This window comes from Carcharhinus amblyrhynchos, chromosome 28 (genome assembly GCF_965287045.1).
Source record: "Carcharhinus amblyrhynchos chromosome 28, sCarAmb.v2.hapA, whole genome shotgun sequence".
In the NCBI taxonomy this organism is placed as follows: domain Eukaryota; kingdom Metazoa; phylum Chordata; class Chondrichthyes; order Carcharhiniformes; family Carcharhinidae; genus Carcharhinus; species Carcharhinus amblyrhynchos.
Window position 1 is genome coordinate 1,334,090 of NC_137351.1, and position 19,008 is coordinate 1,353,097.

Below are 19,008 nucleotides of genomic sequence, written 5' to 3' on the forward strand. Positions count from 1 at the left end.
TTTACTGTCCTCACCTCTCACCCACTCCTGTTGCTCCACCTAGTGGCCTGGAGGGGGTTGAAGGTGGTGACAGAAGCGATGATACACGATAGCACGTGATGGCAAATTAGAGTGCTCTAATTCAAGACTATCCCATGCACAATAGTAATAATGGATCTAAAAGGAGGGAAAAAAAAAGTCTATCACAAAGATTTGGATCCTAATTCTAACCAGACCTTTGGTTCAATTTGATGAAAAAGATGGTACGTTCTATCTGGATGATTTCATTATGGTTACTCTGCATCATTCCCATGAAACCTGCGTACTTGCATGGAAATTGGGATTTTAGACCTCTGCTTTGTTCCTCACGGTAAAAATCATTTTGAGAATAGAGTGTGACTCCTTGGGATGGCAGGATAAGTCATTGTTATTTTTGATATTTTCTAGGGTGTTTCCATTATGTGAATGCACTCTGTACCTCTTCAACATGGTCACCAAGATACCTTTCATCATCACCATGGCGATATATTTTCCCACACAGGACCGAGGGCCGCAGCCAAATGGCTGGAAGTAGCGATGAGGGACCTACAAACACAGGAGAGTTAAAGTTATCATTTATTTGTACAGACAAGCAGGTGCAGCCTATGACCTTTTCAATTAAGAATCATGACCATGTACAATAATCTGAAGTTTAAACCCCAATCTTTGCCATTATCTAGAACATGGTAAAATTCAGAGATTTTGTGAAACTTTTGGACTGTGAAAAGATGTGGAGTAATTCCTGGAGTATGAGGCCAGCTATGTTTGACTTCCAGACTGTGCTGTCATTCCAGGCTGGGACTGGCAAAATTAGGGTCAACTTGGGTCAAGTGGTGACTCTGGTCACCAGGGTAACATCCACAGGACACTGAATTTATGCTACTGGATTGCACTATCAAACATGGTGGCAAGTACTGCTGCCTCACAGCGCCAGGGACCGGGTTCAGTTCTGGCATTGGGCCACTGTCTGTGTGGAGTTTGCATGTTCTCCCCATGCCTGCGTGGGCTTCCTCTGGGTGCTCCGGTTTCCTCCCTCACTCCATGGAAAATTACCACTTAGTGCCAGGGAGACCAGCAGGGGAGATATGTGGGGTTACGGGGATAGGGTTTGGGTGAGATTGTGGTTAGTGCAGACTCGATGGACTGAATGGACTCCTTCTGCACTGTATGGATTCTATGAAAGTGGTTGCTAGTTCCCCTCCCTGTTGGCAACATTAATTCTGTTAGGTTTTCTGTGGGGCATCCTCTCTTTCCAACTCCAACCCCCTGTCCTGCTGTTTTACTTCTCAAAGTGATTTTTCACAGGACTAACTTGGCCACTTTCCTATTGTTTTAGAAAGAAGATTGAAAGTATTTCATTGAAAATGATTGATTTGATTGTAGGTGCCCACATTAGGCTCACAAGAACTTGACTGACACATGTGCAGGTTTTATATATGTCGAGGGGAAAGCAGGGTGCCTGGACACAGACCAAGATTACTAGTGGAGGGCCCTAATTTTCCCTTGCAGCCCATGAGTGTTAATAGCTATTAGAATTCAACCCAATAACCAGCAATGTTGAGTTTCTATATCAACTCAGTTCTGGTTTGTCACTGAACAAGGACAATTTTCACTGGCGTCCAAATCAGGCAAAACTTTGGTATCACCTGTTTGGATTGGGTTAAAAAAAATGCTGCCATCTCTTTATATTGGATGTGCACCAAAGCCGACACTTTTGATATTTTGTTTGTGGGGTGTGAGCACTAGTGGCGATGTTTGCATTTATTATCCATCCCTAATTGTCCTTGAGAAGGTGGCAGTGAGCCTAAGCTACACTCGATCGGGTCACCTTCTGCCTTGTGACTTGGAGCATCGTCTGAACATGAACTAGTGGACACAACTACACACGTACAAATGGATAGAAAAGGGTTAGTATGTACCTCGAGATCACTTTACGCATAAAAATGGCCTTTATGAAGATAGAATAGATGGTATGCCTGTTTTATGCATAGCTCAATTCTTACCAAGCAGGGATACTCACGTTTTGTGCAAAGTTTTCCAGGTTGAATTCGTTTGGCTTGAGAAAGAATTCGACTTTGTGCATGCGTCCCAGATTAAGGATGATGTTGGTGCCCTTTTTGACTGGGTAGCCATCAATCACGTCATCTTTAAGTGCCTTGCGCATGGTGAAGTCCACCACAGGCTGGTACCTCATACTCTCGTTAATAAAACTCTCCACAATTTTCAGCTGCTGCAGGTCACTGTTCTGCACTTCCCGTTCCCCTGGGAATGAAGAGGGAAGAGTATCTGATTTGAGCTGTTGTGCATGTATTAACTAGAAAAGGCGTGATTAGAGCTCCCACTGATTTTACATAATCGGAAATGAGAAAAGTAATCAGATGGCAGGCCCGTGGAGACTGAAGACTCAGTAATCATGTGTTGTAAAAGTATTTGAGTTCCCGCTGTGAAGCAGCGATGCTGTAGTGACAGCTGTGGCTCAGTGGGTAGCACTCTTGTCTCTGAGGTTTTGGGTTCAAGTCCAATTCCTGGACTTGAGTGCAAGAAATTAAAGGATGACGCTCCAATCCAGTACGTAACGAGTGCTGTGTCTCTGACAAGGTGCTAAACCCAGGCCCTGTTTGTAGTGGGATTGATGCCCACGTTCTCCACTTTGCTTTACACAGTGGTTAACAGTGAAAGAGAATTTAGCATGACCTATGATCTTAACCAGCACGTAAATACCAGACATAAATATTGGCCAGTACACCAGAGAGGACTGCCCTGTTCTTCTTCAAAATAGTGTCATGAGATACTTGAAGTTTATTAATTAATGTCACAAGCAGGGTATTTCTACAGGTATGTCAAGAATAAAAGATTGTTTAGGGCAAGATTAGGGCCAGTCAGAGACAGCAGTGGGAAGTTGTGCGTGGAGCCTGAAGAGATAGGAGAGGCACTGAATGAGTATTTTTCGGTCAGTATTCACGCAGGAAAAAGTCAGTGTAGTCGAGGAGAATACTACGATACCAGGTAGTAGACTCGATGGGATTGAGGTACATAAGGAGGAGGTGTTAGCAATTCTTGAGTGTATGAAAATGGATAAGTCCCCTGGGTCGGATGGGATTTACCCTAGGATTCTCTGGGAGGAGATTGCAGAGCCTTTGGCTTTGATCTTCATGTCGTCATTGGCTACAGGTATAGTGCCGGAAGACTGGAGGATAGCAAATGTTGTCCCCTTGTTCAAGAAGGGGAGTAGAGACCATCCTGGGAATTATAGACCGGTGAGCCTTACGTCTGTTGTGGGCAAAGTTTTGGAAAGAATTATAAGGGATAGGATTTATAGTCGTCTAGAGGGAAATAAATTGATTAGGGATAGTCAACATGGTTTTGTGAAGGGTAGGTTGTGCCTCACAAACCTTACAGTTTTTTGAAAAGGTGACCAAAGAGGTGGATAAGGGTAAGGCAGTTGACATGGTATATTTGGATTTTAGCAAAGCGTTTGATAAGGTTCCCCATGGTAGGCTATTGCAGAAAATGCGGATGCATGGGATTGAGGGTGATTCAGCAGTTTGGATCAGGAATTGGCTAGCTGATAGAAGACAGAGGGTGGTGGTTGATGGGAAATATTCAACCTGGAGTTCAGTTACAAGTGGTGTACCTCAAGGATCTGTTTTGGGGCCACTGCTGTTTGTCATTTTTATAAAATGACCTAGATGAGGGTGTAGAAGGATGGGTTAGTAAATTTGCTGACGACACCAAAGTCGGAGGAGTTGTAGACAGTGAGGATGGATGTTACAGTTTGCAGAGAGACATAGATAAGCTGCAGAGCTGGGCCGAGAGGTGGCAAATGGAGTTTAATACGGAAAAGTGTGAGGTGATTCACTTTGATAAGAATAACAGGAGTACAGAATATAGGGCTAATGGAAGGACTCTTAGTAGTGTTGACGAGCAGAGAGATCTCGGGGTACATGTGGCACCCAGGTTGATAAGGTTGTTAAGAAGGCGTACGATGTGTTAGCTTTTATTGGTAGAGGGATTGAATTTCAGAGCCGTGAGGTCATGTTACAACTGTCCAAAACTCTGGTGCGGCCACACTTGGAGTATTGCGTACAGTTCTGGTCGCCACATTATGAAGAAAGATGTGGAGGCATTGGAAAGGGTGTAGAGGAGGTTTAGCAGGATGTTGCCTGGTATGGTGGGAAGGTCTTATGAGGAAAGGCTGAGGGACTTGAGGTTATTTTCATTGGAGAGAAGAAGGTTACGAGGTGACCTGCTTGAGGCATACAAGATGATCAAAGGATTGGATAGGGTGGACAGTGAGAGCCTTTTACCTCAGATGGTGATGGCTAACACAAGGGGACATAGCTTTAAATTAAGGGGTGGTAATTATAGGACGGATGTCAGAGGTAGGTTCTTTACTCAGAGGGTAGTAAGGGTGTGGAATGCCCTGCCTGCAGCAGTTGTGGACTCGCCAACTTTAAGGGTGTTCAAAAGGTCAGTGGATAGGCATATGGATAACATTGGAATAGTTTAGGTTAGAGGGTCATTGGGTTGGTTCCACTGGTTGGCGCAACATTGAGGGCCGAAGGGCCTGTACTGCGCTGTAATGTTCTATGTAACACTGCTGCTTCACAGCACCAAGGGAAATGGTTTCGACTCCCTGGCTTGGGTCACTGTCTGTGCGGAATTTGCACATTCTCCCTGAGTCTGCATACGTTTACTCCGGGTGCTCCAGTTTCCTCCCAGTCTGAAAGACGTGCTGGTTAAGATCATTGGTCATGCTAAATTCTCTTTGTGTACCCAAACAGACACCGGAATCTGGCAACTAGGGGATTTTCCACAGTAACTTCATTGTTGCCTGCTTGTGACATTAATTAATAAACTTCAAGTATCTCATGACACTATTTTGAAGAAGAACAGGGCAGTCCTCTCTGGTGTACTGGCCAATATTTGTGCCTGATCCATCATTAGAAAGCAGGCTAACCAGACATTATCACATGGCTGTTTGTTCAAGTTTGCTGTGTTTCCTACACTACAACAGTGACTACAGGCCAATACACCATTGGCAGTAAAACACTTTGGGACCTCCTATGAGTTGTGATAGATGCTATATCAATACAAGTTTTTTTTTCAGTATCCATCCATAATGGGAATGCAGCCAATAGGCCAAAGCACAGCTAGTGTAATAGCAGAGGGCATTAAATTGTTGGAAGAATGGTAGACTAAGGGTGTGTTGGATGTAATAGTGGGAACAGGCCAGGGTAAAGAGAATGAGGCAGAGGGGAATACAGTTGATCTAGTGGTGGGTGGCATGCTGGATGATCCAATAGATTGAAGAAAGGTCCTGCTAAGACCGTAATCACACTGAGGAAAGGCCAACAGGATGAATCGGAGTGACTCATTCTCCAGTATATCCCATTGGCTTCTTTCAGTACGGCTATCTTGGGGCAGGTTTCCTCCTCACTTTTCTACAAATGTTGTCCCTCCCCATGGGAAATTAGGAAGAGAGCACAGAGGCTGGAATCTTATCACCATTCAAGCCAGCGCGATTTCCCCAATCCATCGCAGCGAACGGAGATTTGTCTGTCTGCCAAATTCTCTGACCTCGCTGCAGCGGGAGTGTGGCGTGAATGGCCAGTGAGATCACTGCATGGAATCATTTTTAAAAACGGGTGAGATTCAATCTCAAGGGAAAGATGAAAGCAGGAATAATGGTTATTTATAGAGCTCCGTACCACTCAGACTTGCCAGTGCCGTTGGGACATTAGTTTTTTTTGAAAGAGCTTCTTAACTCATTCACAGGGATAATTATAAGAGTAATTAAACCAACATCAATTACATTTGGACATTGCATTATTGTAATTTAATGGCAAGATATTATTCTAAGCTAATGGAACCACGGTTTTTCCTCTCTGCAGAAATTGCTTTGGCGAAACCAAGGACACTATGTACTAAAACAAAATCAAGGAACAGTGCCATCAGGAAATAGGCCAGCGTCACTGTCACCTAAAAGACACTTGAGTTGGCATTCTACACACTGTATCATTGTCCTGCTATTTAATCTTCAAATAAACAAGTTGGCGTTTATGTTGATCTCTTGGTCCATTGCACATCATAGAATTTGATCCTTCTGTTAAACCTAGATTATAGCTTTGTTTTTAGGAAAACACTGATAAAATGCTTAGACAGCTCAGGGCCAAAGGCCTGCTGACTGGCCAAATGGTTTCAATACATGAAAACTGAAACAAAATATCTGTCTGGGTCAGTTCCCCAGCAGCGCAGAGTAAAACCGGCCACACGACAGATAACAAGGGTGGCAGCTTCTCTATTGGCCAGTCTGACTGACCATGTGATGGGAGAGGGAGAACCATGTGAGGAGGGGACAGAGCAGACTGATGTGCAACAAATGACTCTTTAGGCACCACCCTTAGGGCAGCACGGTGGTTAGCACTGCAGCCTCACAGCACCAGGGACCTGGGTTCGATTCCCAGTTTGGGTCACTGTCTGTGTGGAGTTTGTACATTTTCCCCCCGTGTCTGCGGGGACTTCCTCTAAGTGCTCCGATTCCCTCCCACACTCCAAAGATGTGCAGGTTAGGTTGACTGGCCATGATAAATAGACCCTTAGTGTCAGGGGAACTAACAGGGTGAATGTGTGGGGTTACAGGGATAGGGCCTGGGTGGGATTGTGGTTGATGCAGGATTGATGGATCAAATGGCCTCTTTCTGCACTGTACAAATTCCATGATTCAAATTCAGGAAAGAAACAGGATTCAAAAGATTGAGATGACTTAAAAACAATAAAGTCAAACTGTGGTCAGTGAAACGATTGTATTGTGCTTTCTCCCTGTATTGTACCTGTAACCGCCTGAATCTCTTCAACTATTTTCTTTTCCACGTCAGGGTGTTGTGTGATGAGCAGTAGCATAAAAAAGATGCTGACAGACATTGTGTCTGGGCCTGCTATCAGGATTTCCAGCACACTCTGCCTCACGTTGTCTGCAGTCAGTTTTCCATGTGTCTACAGAACAGAAAGGCAGTTTTACCTCGGCACCAGTAAACTCGATGTGAGTATTACATTAACACGCATGACAAATCACAGCCAGCGATGCTAAAACAGAGATGTTCACAGTTACATCATGTAATATAGGAGCGATTTACTCCCAGATGATTAACTGTCTGCCCCACCAATAAATAAACCAAGGAGAGATTATCAAAAATAGTTCATTCAATTTGAGTAAAATGGGTGGTACAGTGGTTAGCACTGCTGCCTCACAGAGTCGGGGACCCCGGTTTGATTCCTGGCTTGGGCCACTGTCTGTCAGGAGTTTGCATGTTCTCCTCGTGTCTGCCTGGGTTTCCTCCGGGTGTTCTGGTTAACTCCCACAGTCCGAAGGACGTGCTGGTTAGCTGCACTGGCCCGAACAGGCACCAGAGAGTGGTGACTAGGGGAATTTCACAGTAACTTTATTGCAGTGTTAATGTAATCCTTATTTGTGACTAACAAATAAACTTTTTAAAAAAAAAAATAGTAATTTGCATCTGAGTTTGCACTTGGATTTGTTTTGTGCCACTTGCTTCCTTATCCCTCTTCCCCCTAATACCGTAATCATGGTAGGCGATCCATTCCCCTCCCCCCAGCGTTAAACTATAGCTGCCATTAGCAAGCAGAAATGAGCTTAGCTTCACACAGTCTGCTGACCTCACTATCAGCATCTTTGGAATATACAGGCTCAGCATGCAGCAATCCTGCTGCAAACATCTTTGCAACCATTACAGACCCTAGGAATGAGCAAACTTCAATTTTCATTTTCCTGATTTGCTCATAGGCTTATTGCAAAAAGCACTCCTTTCTCTGAAATGAGGCAGACCCTTGGCCCCTAACCTTCAGTGAATGTTATTGCCACGAGGCCAGCAGTTTAATAATATTCCTTTTCAAATGTTTCCTACCACAGGCGTCCTTGCTCATCGTTGCTCTTAAGATATTTGTAAACTTTCATGAACTATGTGCATGTGTCCTGTTAACTGATCTGATTTAGTGTAATACGATGTCATTTCATCCAATTTGTTCAAACTCTGATCAGCTTGAATCAATCAGGTGAGATCCTCATGTAACTTACTGAGGACAAGATCATATACAGTACAGATTTTCTGGTACAAATCTGGTGAAATTTTGGTTTAAAAATTAATTTTAAGTTACTTGTAGTTAATGACCTGTAAATTAATTTCATGGTTCATGATATAATGATCTCAGTGTTGGTGGCAGAATGGTATTGTCACTGGACTGATAACCCAGAGACCCTGGTTAATGTTATGGACATTCAGGTTTGGATCCCACCATGGCAGATAGTGGAATTTAAATCAAGGGCAGCACGTTGGCACAGTGGGATTAACATTGTTGTCTCAACTGTCAGAGACCTGGATGCAATTCTGGCCTCGGTTGACTGCCTGGATGGAGTTTGCATGTCCTCCCCACCATGTCTGTGTGGGTTTCCTCAGGGTGCTCCGGCTTCCTCCCACACTCCAATGTGCAGGTTTAGCTGATTGGCCATGCTAAACTGCCCCTTAGTGACAGGGGGATCAGCAGGGCGGGAATATGAGAATAGGACCTGTGTGGGATTGTTGTCAATAGGCCAAAGGCCTCTTTTCTGCACTGTCGAGATTCTATTCTATCTGATGACCATGAAACCATTATCCATTGTTATAAAAACCCATCCAATTCACTCATGTCCTTCAGGGAAGGAAATCTGCCTTCCTTATCTGGTCTGGCGTACATGTGACTCCAGAGCCACAGAGATATGCTTAACTCTTAAACAGCCTAGCCACTCAGCTGCACACTAGGCACAATGGCACAGTGATTAGCACTGCTTCCTCACAGAGCCAGGAACCTGCGTTCAACTGGGCCTCAGGTCACTGTCTCTGTGGAGTATGCGCATTCTTCCTGTGTCTGTGTGGACTTCAGTAAGGCCTTTGACAAGGTCCCGCATGGGAGGTTAGTTAGGAAGGTTCAGTTGCTAGGTATATATGGAGAGGTAGTAAATTGGATTTGACATTGGCTTCTTCCATTGAGCCAGCGAGTGGTAGTGGAGGATTGCTTCTCTGAGTGGAGGCCTGTGACTAGTGGTCTGCCACAGGGATTGGTGCTGGGTCCATTGTTGTTTGTCATCTATATCAATGATCTGGATAATAATGTGGTAAATTGGATCAGGAAATTTGCTGATGATACAAAGATTGGAGGAGTAGTGGACAGTGAGGAAGGTTTCCAAAGCTTGCAGAGGGATTTGGACCAACTAGAAAAATGGGCTGAAAAATGGCAGATGGAATTTAACGCAGACAAGTGTGAGGTATTGCACTTTGGAAGGACAAACCAAGGTAGAACATACCAGGTAAATGGTAGGACACTGAAGAGTGCAGTAGAACAGAGGGATCTGGGAATACAGGTACATAATTCCCTAAAAGTGGCATCATAGGTTCGTAAAGAGTGCTTTTGGTACATTGGCCTTTATAAATCAAAGTATTGAGTATAAAAAAAAGAGTTAGAATGTTATGGTGAGGTTGAATTTAGAGTATTGTGTGCAGTTTTGGTCACTTAATTACAGGAAGGATATTAATAAGGTTGAGAGAGCGCAGAGAAGGTTTACAAGGATGTTGCCGGACTTGAGAAACTGAGTTACAGAGAAAGGTTGAATAGGTTAGGACTTTATTCCCTGGAGCGTAGAAGAATGAGGGGAGATTTGATAGAGGTGTATAAGATTATGATGGGTATAGATAGAGTGAATGCAAGCAGGCTTTTCCCCACAGAGGCTGGGGGAAAAAAACTAGAGGACATGGGATAATGGTGAAGGGGGAAAAGTTTAAAGAGAATATGGGGGGGGGGGGGGGTGGTTTCTTCACACAGAGATTGGTGGGAGTGTGGAATGAGCTGCCAGATGAAGTGCTGAATGCAGGCTCACTTAACATTTAAGAAAAACTTGGACAGGTACATGGATGAGAGGGGTGTGGAGGGATATGGTCCAGGTGCAGGTCAGTGGGACCAGACAAAAAAAAAAAAAATGGTTCAGCACAGACAGGAAGGGCCACAAGGCCTGTTTCTGAGCTGTAATTTTCTCTGGTTCCGTGGAATAGTTTTGAAAAAGCAACAACAAAAGAAATAGAAAGCAGAGAGAGGAGAAATATTGTAAGGAAGAGAGGACTGGGCAATCTGAAGTGTTGGAATGAAAAAAAAAACAAAAGGGAAGTTCATAAGAAGACAAAACAGCAGCAGCCTGGTGGCACAGTGGTTAGTGCTGCTGCCTCAGTGCCAGGGACCCAGGTTTGATTCTGGCTTCAGGTGACCGTTTGTATGGGGTTTACATATTCTCCCTAGGGCTGCATGGATTTCCTCCAGGGGCTCCAATTCCCCCCACAGTCCAAAGATGTGCAGGTTAGGTAGATTGGCCGTGCTAAATTGTCCCTTAATGTTCTGGATGTGTAGGTTAGGTGGATTAGTGGGGTAAATGTGTGGGCTTACAAGGATAGGGCAGAGAAGTGAGGTGGCCAACGTACATTGTCAGAGTGTTGGTACAGAATTGATGGGCTGAATGGCCTCCTTCTGCACTGTAGGGATTCTATGATCATAGAAAGGAGAGTCCTTCCTTTTGTGGGCAAGAGCAAAATCAGAGGCTATCACTTCCAGTGAGAGTGAATCATTAAGAAATGGGGAACTCAGAGAAACCTCTTTACCCAAGGAGAGGTCAAATCCACTACCATAGGGAATGGTTGAAGCGAACAGTACAAATGCATTTGAAAGGAAGGCTAGACAAGCATATGAGGGAGAAGGGGATAGGTGGTTATGATGGTAGGTTTACAGGAGGAAAGTTGGAAGGAAGCTCAAAAAGGTGCAGAAACTCCAGGATTGGCTGGTTGGATTAAAAGGCCTGTTTCTGTTCTGTGTAATCTTATGTAAAGAATCAAAAGGAAAAATTAAGTGGGAAGCAAAGCTGAGTCAAAATGTGAAGAGGAGAGAGGGAAAGTAAAGTAACACTGAATTGATGAGAAGGGAGCAATAAGAAACCAATAATGTTCTGGGCCAAACCGTCTTCAGCTGCTTCATCAATGACCTTCCCTCCTTCATAAGGTCAGAAAAGGGATGTGTGCACAATGCTCAGCACTATTTACGACTCCTCAGATACCAAGGCAGTTCATGCCCAAATGCAACAAGACTTTGACTACATTCAACTTGGACTGACAAATGGCAAGCAACATTCCCACTCCAGGCAATGAACATCTTCAACAAGGGAGAATGTAACCATCGGCCCTCAACATTCAATGGCATTAACATCGCTGAATCTCCCACTATCAACATCCTGGGGTTACCGTTGACTAGAAACTGAACTGGACTAGCTATATAAATCCCATGGTTACAAGAGCTGGTCAGAGACTAGGAATCCTGTGGTGAGTAACTCACCTCCTGACTCCCAAAGCCCATTCAAGGCACAGGTCAGGAGTGTGATGGAATACTCTCTACTGGCCTGGATGGGGAGCAGCTCCAATAACACTCAAGCAGCTTAACATCCAAGTCAAAACAGTCCGCTTGGCTGGTACCCCATCCACAAACATTCACTCCCTTCACCACCGAAACACAGTAGCAACAGTGTGTTTCATCGACAAGATGCACTGCAGCAACTTCCTAAGCCTCATTAGACAGTACCTTCCAAACTCACGTCCATTATCATTTAGAAGGACAAAAGCAGCAGACACATGGAAACACCACCACCTCAAGATTCCCCTCCAAGACACTCATCATCCTGACTTGGAAATATATTGGCGTTCCTTCACTGTCACTGGGTCAAAATCCTGGAATTCCCTCTGACAGCACTGTGGATGTACCTACATCTCAGGGACTGTAGTGGTTCAAGGAGGCTCACCACCACCTTCTCAAGGGCAATTAGCACTGCTGTCTGACAGCATCAGGGACCAGGGTTCAAATCTAGCCTTGGGTGACTGTCTGTTAAGAGTCTGCATGGGTTTTCTCTGGATGCTCCAGCTTCCTTCCACAGTCCAAAAGATGTGAAGGTAAGGTTGATTGGCCAAGCTAAATTGGTCATTAGTGCCAGGGGATTAATAGGGTAAATAAGTGAGGTTATGGGATAAGGCCTGGGTGGAATTGTTGTCAGTGCAGACTCGATGGGCCAAATAACCTGTTTCTGCACTGTAGGGTTTCTATGATTCAATCTGTAAATTATGGATGGATACTGGCCCTACAACATTCCTGAACAAATTTAAAAATATATGAATATTCCAAAAGAATCAGAAATTGACAAAAATAAGAATGAAAGAAAAACCCTTTAAAAATATGAACTAGGCAAAGCAAATAGGAAGACAGGAAAATGTAAACAGGAAAGGAGAGAGGAAAATATTTAGAAATAAATTGGAATTCATCAGCAAAGATGAGATCCAGTTATAAATGTCATGAATTAAAAAAGTGTTCTGAGATGGGGGTGACATTCAGATATTGTCAATGGGATAATCACACTGATAAACTCAATGATATCCTTGTATGTAACAATGACATTTTCCCTTTCATTAACATTTTCATTTCAAATCGGGTATCTCTACCTGTGCAAAAATCAGATCAGTGGCAAAGTCGGTGACGTCTTGTAGTTTTTCAGTCTGCTGCAGTTCCTGCTGCTTTTTCAGCAGCAATTCTTCCACTGCATCCTGTAAATCCTGTCTGCAAATCAGAGAAATCAAACCAAAATGATGCTGAGCACGAGAACACATTGTCACGTACTTTGGAAATAGCAGATTTCAATATTACACAAGTTCACATGAGAAACACCATCTCGTGAAGGGATGACAACATTATTGGAAAAGAGTGGCCATCCATGGTGTTTAATCCAAGAGTAACTTGCACGGTGGCAGTGGTCAGCACTGCTGCCTCACAGCGTCAGGGACCCAGGTTCGATATCAGGTCTGGGCACTGTCTGTGTGGAGTTTCCACATTTTCCCTGTGTTTGAGAGAGTTTCCCCCGGGTGCTCCGGTTTCCTCCCACAGTCCGAAAGACAAGCTGGCTGGTGCATTGCCATGCTAAATTCTCATTCAGTGTAACCCGAACAGGCACCAGAGTGTGGGCAACTGGGGTATTTTCAGAGTAACTTCATTGCAGAGTTAGTTAGTGTAAGCCTTACTTGTGACTAATTAATAAACTTTAAAAAAGATAAAGATCGTTTGTTTCATGTCAGCTCACAGAATAGAATAATAGAATCCTACAGTACAGGAGGAGGCCATTTGGCCCATTGAGCCTGTACTGACAACAATCCCACCCAGGCTCTATCCCCGTAACCCCACACCTTGTTAATCCTCCTGACACTAAAGGGCACTTTTGCGTTGCCAATCAACCTAACATATTTGAGCATGGGAGGAAACTGGAGCACTCGGAAAAAACCCATGTAGACATGGGGAGAACACGCAAACTTCAGTTACCTGAGGCTGGTATTGATGGTGGTCAGTGGGGGGTGGGGTGTGTTGCGTGGTCAGGGGAGAATCGGTTGGGTCAGTGCTGAGGGATTAGGGCCAGGCAATCTGTAGAGTGGGGGGCAGGGATGGTGGAGTGGGCACGATTGGGGCCAGGTAGTCAGAGGGTGGGGTTGTGTGGGTTAGTATAGAGGATGGGGGTCAGATGGTCAGTGGGAGGGCAGTTGCCAGAAGTCTTATGGGTTAGGGATTGACAGAGTTGGGGGAGTCTTGTGGGGAGGGAGTCAGATGAGAGTTTGCGAGCCCATTGATGGGTCAGGGTTCCTATGTTGTGGGGGCAGTGGTCAGGGCTGTGGGGACGGGAGAGTTTAATAGTCCAGTGGATTTTGGGAATGTATAGGAGGTCCCACAGAAGGTTGGGTGTGCTGTCAAGGCTATTCCCTGGACGGTTGCTTTTGGGGGTGGGGAGGCAGGGGCCAGTTGGCAGCAGTAGTGAGTAGTGACGGTTAGTATTATAGTCACCCTGAAGTTTATCATGGCTTTAATTCTAAGTTTCCCTGGGTAACTATTACTGTCAGAACCATCCAAAATTTGCAATTTATGTTGCATTTTCAGATTTGAAGGGAAATTGCTCAGTGAAAGTTTCATTTTCCCGGGAATTCCCTGTGATTGTTACCGGGGATCCCGAGGGATTTGGGAGGTGTGGGCAGGGGGGGTTCCCCAGTGCTTTGTTAGGATAGCCCCCCCACAGTTACAATACCCTGGCCGATGTACTAATTGCTCGCTGTTTTATGATCCATCCTGGATTGTCTTTCATCCATTTAAGCTGTGACTCTTGGCTTCAATTCACTGGTTTATATCCTTTACAAAATTATTTTAATAGAATCCCTATAGTATGGAAGGAGTCTATTCAGCCCATCGGGACTGCACTGATAATCTCACTCAGGCCCTATCCCCGTAACACCATGCATTTACCCTAGCTACTCTCTCTGACACTAAGGGGCAATTTAGCATGGCCAATAACTTAACCCACACATCTTTGGACTGTGAGAGGAATCATGTGGGTATGCCGACGTTGGACTGGCATAAACACAGTAAAAAGTCTGACAACACCAGGTTTTAGTCCAACCTATTTATTTGATAATATACTCGCAAGCTTTCGGGTTAGCCCCTTTGTCAGGTGAATGGAGAGTTCTGCATTCTCTCCATTCACCTGACGAAGGGGCTAACCCGAAAGCTTGCGAGTATATTATCAAATAAATAGGTTGGACTAAAACCTGGTGTTGTCAGACTTTTTACTCTGTGAGAGGAAACCAGAGCACCTGGAGGAAACCCACAGACATGGGGAGAACATGCAAACTCAATACAGTCACTCAAGGCTGGAATTGAGCCTAGGTCCCTGGCACTGAGAGGGAGCAGTGCCACCATGCCACCCACATCTGACATGTTTCACTATAGCGAAGGGTTGCAGTATTTGATTTCTGTTTAATATGAGGTGACTTCAAATGAAATAGTCCCAGCTTCAAGAAGCAATGGGCCCCGATTTGTAGAGATAAAGGGAAATAAGATACTCACGCAGCTCTTTCATACTTCTGATATATCCACTTAAATTTGAAAAAGATATCTGGTTTTAACAAGAGTGTTTGCCATGTGTTGAAATACTTCTGAATTTTGGACACAATTTCTCCCTCTGCAAAGGCAAAACAAAATGGCAAATATGCTTCTTTTATTCACGAATATACAATTAATACAGACACAAATGAAAAGGATGAATGATTTACTAATGCCCACCATCTCCTGCCCCCTTACGCACTGAGGGGGTAAGGAGCGTGTAAATTCAGCAACAATAGGGACAGAAGATGTTAATTGGACTTCCTGAGAAGGAAACAGGTCGTCCTGCTCACTAACACTCTCCACAGCTTAGCTTACCTCCAATTTGTATCCCTGATTAAGATGTCAGGAGAACATGGGGTCCCTGAATATTTATAATGGACTGTGCAGACATGCAATTTCATGAATAAAGCTAATGGGATAATGAATGAATGATGTTAAATGGCAGAGGGATTTCATACAAACACGGTATTGTATCTGTATCTAATGTTTTAATCTTCATTGTCAGATTGGCTGCTGCATTCAAATTGAGATTAGCTGTATCAAAGCGATTTCTAACTAGTTCAGACAGAATTGTATGGTGAAAAATCAGTATCGAGCTGCTCTCAGGTTATGAGAAATAGTGCATTCAGTTTTATAACCACTCATAGTCTGCTTTAAACAGAGTAGAAATTCCATTTACCATGCAGCGGGACCCTGAGGAACAACTTGTTGGAAACATCCAGTGTGATGGCTCTCAGGAGCAGCAGTATGTCCTCACAGGCTGAGGTAGTGTTGTGATCTCCCAGCAATTTCTCCAGGTGATTACGGGTAGACTCCACACTCACTGCCAAAGTCCTCTGGAGACCTGGGCCAGTCAGAGCTGCAACAGATACACACGGCACTCAATAAATCCTGCATTACACACAGCAACCTATATACAGATATTTAATTTCAGCTCAATTTACATTAGAATCATAGAATCCCTACAGTGCAGAGGGAAGCCATTCAGTCCATTGAGTGAATCATTCAACTATAAATCAGTGGTCTGCAATGAACAGATATCTAGCGAAACTTACTTGGTCAACTTCTGAACCCCTTCGGAAATAGTAAAAATCCCCCCTAGGATCACGATCAGAATGATTCCACTGAGGTAAAACCAAAACAAAAACAAGCAAATCACATTGTGTATATGAAAGGGTGGCACAGTGGTTAGCACGGCTACCTTACAGTGCCAGGGACCCAAGTTCGATTCCCAGCTTGAGTCACTGCCTGTGAGAAATCTGCATGTTCTCCCTGTGTCTGCGTGGCTTTCCTCCAGGTGCTCTGGTTCCCTCCTACAGTCTGAAAGATGTGCAGGTTAGGGTGCATCGGCCGTGCTAAATTATCCTCAGTGTACCTGAGCAGGTGCCGGAGTGTGGCAATTAGGGGATTTTCACTAACTTTATTGCAGTGTTAATTAAGCCGACTTGTGACACTAACAAATAAACTTTAACTTTATGTTCTATCTCCTGGCCCTCAGTGAAACTTGTTTTTTGGATCAGCTAGGTATCCGACATGTGTAAAAACTCAATACCGCTCTTTAGAGTATTTAAGACAAATTGCAGAGAATTCGACGCTGATTAATTTTCTTTTTGGCAAGTGAGCTTTGCACTTCCTTGGCTAAGGGAGGCATCACAAAATGACCAAATATATTGAATGAGATCCAAAGTTGTGAACCACCGCCACTACCTCACATCCCCCAAGCCCCAACAACTTTCTACATATTCCTGAGCCTTAGGAATAAATGATAACCTGGGCTGCCCGAAATTCCCTTGTGCCATGAATGAATTTATAAAAACTAAGTGGCTTCCAAGGCCAAATCAAAAAGCAGTTGGCAATGGCACTTTAAATTTAGTTTATATTGTAAATGAAGGTTGCACTTTAAATGAGATTTTCCAGTTTTACTGTAGTTAATACCGTGTACCTTTATGCATGTCTCCTCAGTGTATTATTCACATCACACCCAGGGTTAAGTGCTTTCAGACAGGCTGAGGCAACACTTTTGAGACCAGCTGTACAATCTTTTTACCTTTAGCAAAGTAGGGGCGCGTCTGCTTCCAGATGGAAGGATTGTTGTTGAAGATGATGCCGTTTTCGTTCATGCCAATGCATTGAAGTGCCCGCTTGTTGCCAAACCTGGATATGTAATGCCCCTTCTTCATCACGTGATTCACAGCAGAGGACCTAAGGAAGAAATTAGAATTGAAAGAAGGTCCGTCACTAGTCTGACCCATCAACCTGTCTAATCCTGGACATTTGCACAGGATAATATCAATGCAGAAAAGTCAAACTCAAAATAATTGTAGTAAAATACCTGCTTGAGTTAATAATAAACGAGATAAGCACATCAGAGGATCTAGACAAGAAATCAGAGTTGGAAAAAGGTTTGTCACAAGCTTTGGTGCTCTCTTAATAGAATCCTGGCCATTTCCACTTTGCAAAAAATACAAAAAACCTTCCAAATTCTAATACAAGGGAAATGCATATATCTGTACTCAAAGACCATCTGGTTAAGATGATGCTCAGTGGAGTATTGTTCCAGATGATACTGGATTCCAGCAAGCTTGCAAATTGATTTCAAAAGAGAAAATGCTGGAAAATCTCAGCAGGTTTGGTAGCATCTGTAAGGAGAGGAAAGAGCTGATGTTACAAGTCCAGATGACCCTTTGTCAAAGCTTTGTCTCTCCTGACAGATGTTCAGTAAAAAGTTTCAGAACACCAAGTCAAAGTCCAAAAGGTTTATTTAGTAGCACGGGCTTTCAGAGCGCCGCTCCTTCATCAGTTTTAGGGGCAACACTCTGAATAAACCCACTGGACTTTAACCTGGTGTTGTGAGGCTACTAACTGTACCTACTCCAGTCCAACGCCAGCAACTCCACATCATGGTTACAGATGCTGCCAGACTTGCTGAGATTTTCTAGCATTTTCTCTTTTGGTTTCAGATTCCAGGGTCCGCGGTAATTTGCTTTTATCTCTTTGGGTTGCAAATTGACTTACTTGCTAAGAATAAGTGTTTCCTCACCATGGATCCACACTCTCACTACCTCACCATACTTTTCATTGTAGTAATTGCAGGCGCTGCCAATTCCCATCCACAAGAATCTGCTGTAGGAGATGAGTGGTCCAATGCCCAGGCAGAAAGAAGGACCTGTTTAAAGATATTGCACAGTTAGAATCATGCCAGCACAATCACTCCCTTCTAGTTAACACACCCCATGTATACTCGTGCTCTCTTTCTGTTACCTGGCAAAGTCGCCCTCTTTTCAGAGATCTTGACAAAGATGAAGAGCAGGCCCAGGAAAAGCAGCAGGGGAGCCGTGGCTCTCGATCCCATTTCAGACACCACACTGGTTGTCAGATTTTGATGTGCTGGCTTTGCCAGCTGCAGCACTGTGTCGCTCAGGGCAAACTGCCGCATTTCCACTCAAGCTGAATTTTGAAAGAGGTAAAGTAGATCGCAAAGCACGTTAAGGCTGATTCTGTTGATGAGTGCTTTGTCGATCAATGTTAAATAGCCCCGCACGCTGCATTTTTATAAGGCACAGGGGAAGGTTCAGACAGGAGGGACTGGAAATGAAGTCAAAATAAAGAGATAAATTACATTTTCAAATGAAAATTCTTAGTAACCTTGGTATAAAGCAACTAAAATGCCTTTTTCAGTGCTAATTTTTATCTGTAATTTTGTCCTTGAACAGTCACTGATGGTATTAAACACGGCCTAACCATTGAGGTTGATAACAATTATATTAAATGCATAGGAATGTCGTCAAATGTTATTAAGAGCATTTTGTTGTCAGTTTATTTGTTAAGTTCGGGGGTTACAAAATCTTGTTGCAGATTTCTTTTATCTGCAATTTTTTATTTATTTTTAAATTTGGCTTGGGATCTTATCAAGTCATTTCATCATTTTTCCCCTTTGAAGGCTAA

The 19,008-nt window shown here is 43.8% G+C and overlaps 1 protein-coding gene across 1 annotated transcript; it reads right to left on the reverse strand.

The window, feature by feature from the left end:
* Positions 1–324: 324 nt before the first annotated feature.
* On the reverse strand, positions 325–18,499 carry cyp19a1a (cytochrome P450, family 19, subfamily A, polypeptide 1a). Its single transcript, XM_080213973.1, has 10 exons — positions 18,325–18,499; positions 18,079–18,229; positions 17,396–17,437; positions 17,111–17,265; positions 15,743–15,922; positions 15,025–15,139; positions 12,591–12,705; positions 6,852–7,014; positions 2,039–2,280; positions 325–564 (listed from the first exon to the last, which is right to left on the reverse strand). Exons 1-10 carry the CDS (start codon positions 18,497–18,499, stop codon positions 325–327), a joined length of 1,578 nt encoding a protein of 525 aa, XP_080070099.1.
* Between the last annotated feature and the right edge of the window lie 509 nt (positions 18,500–19,008).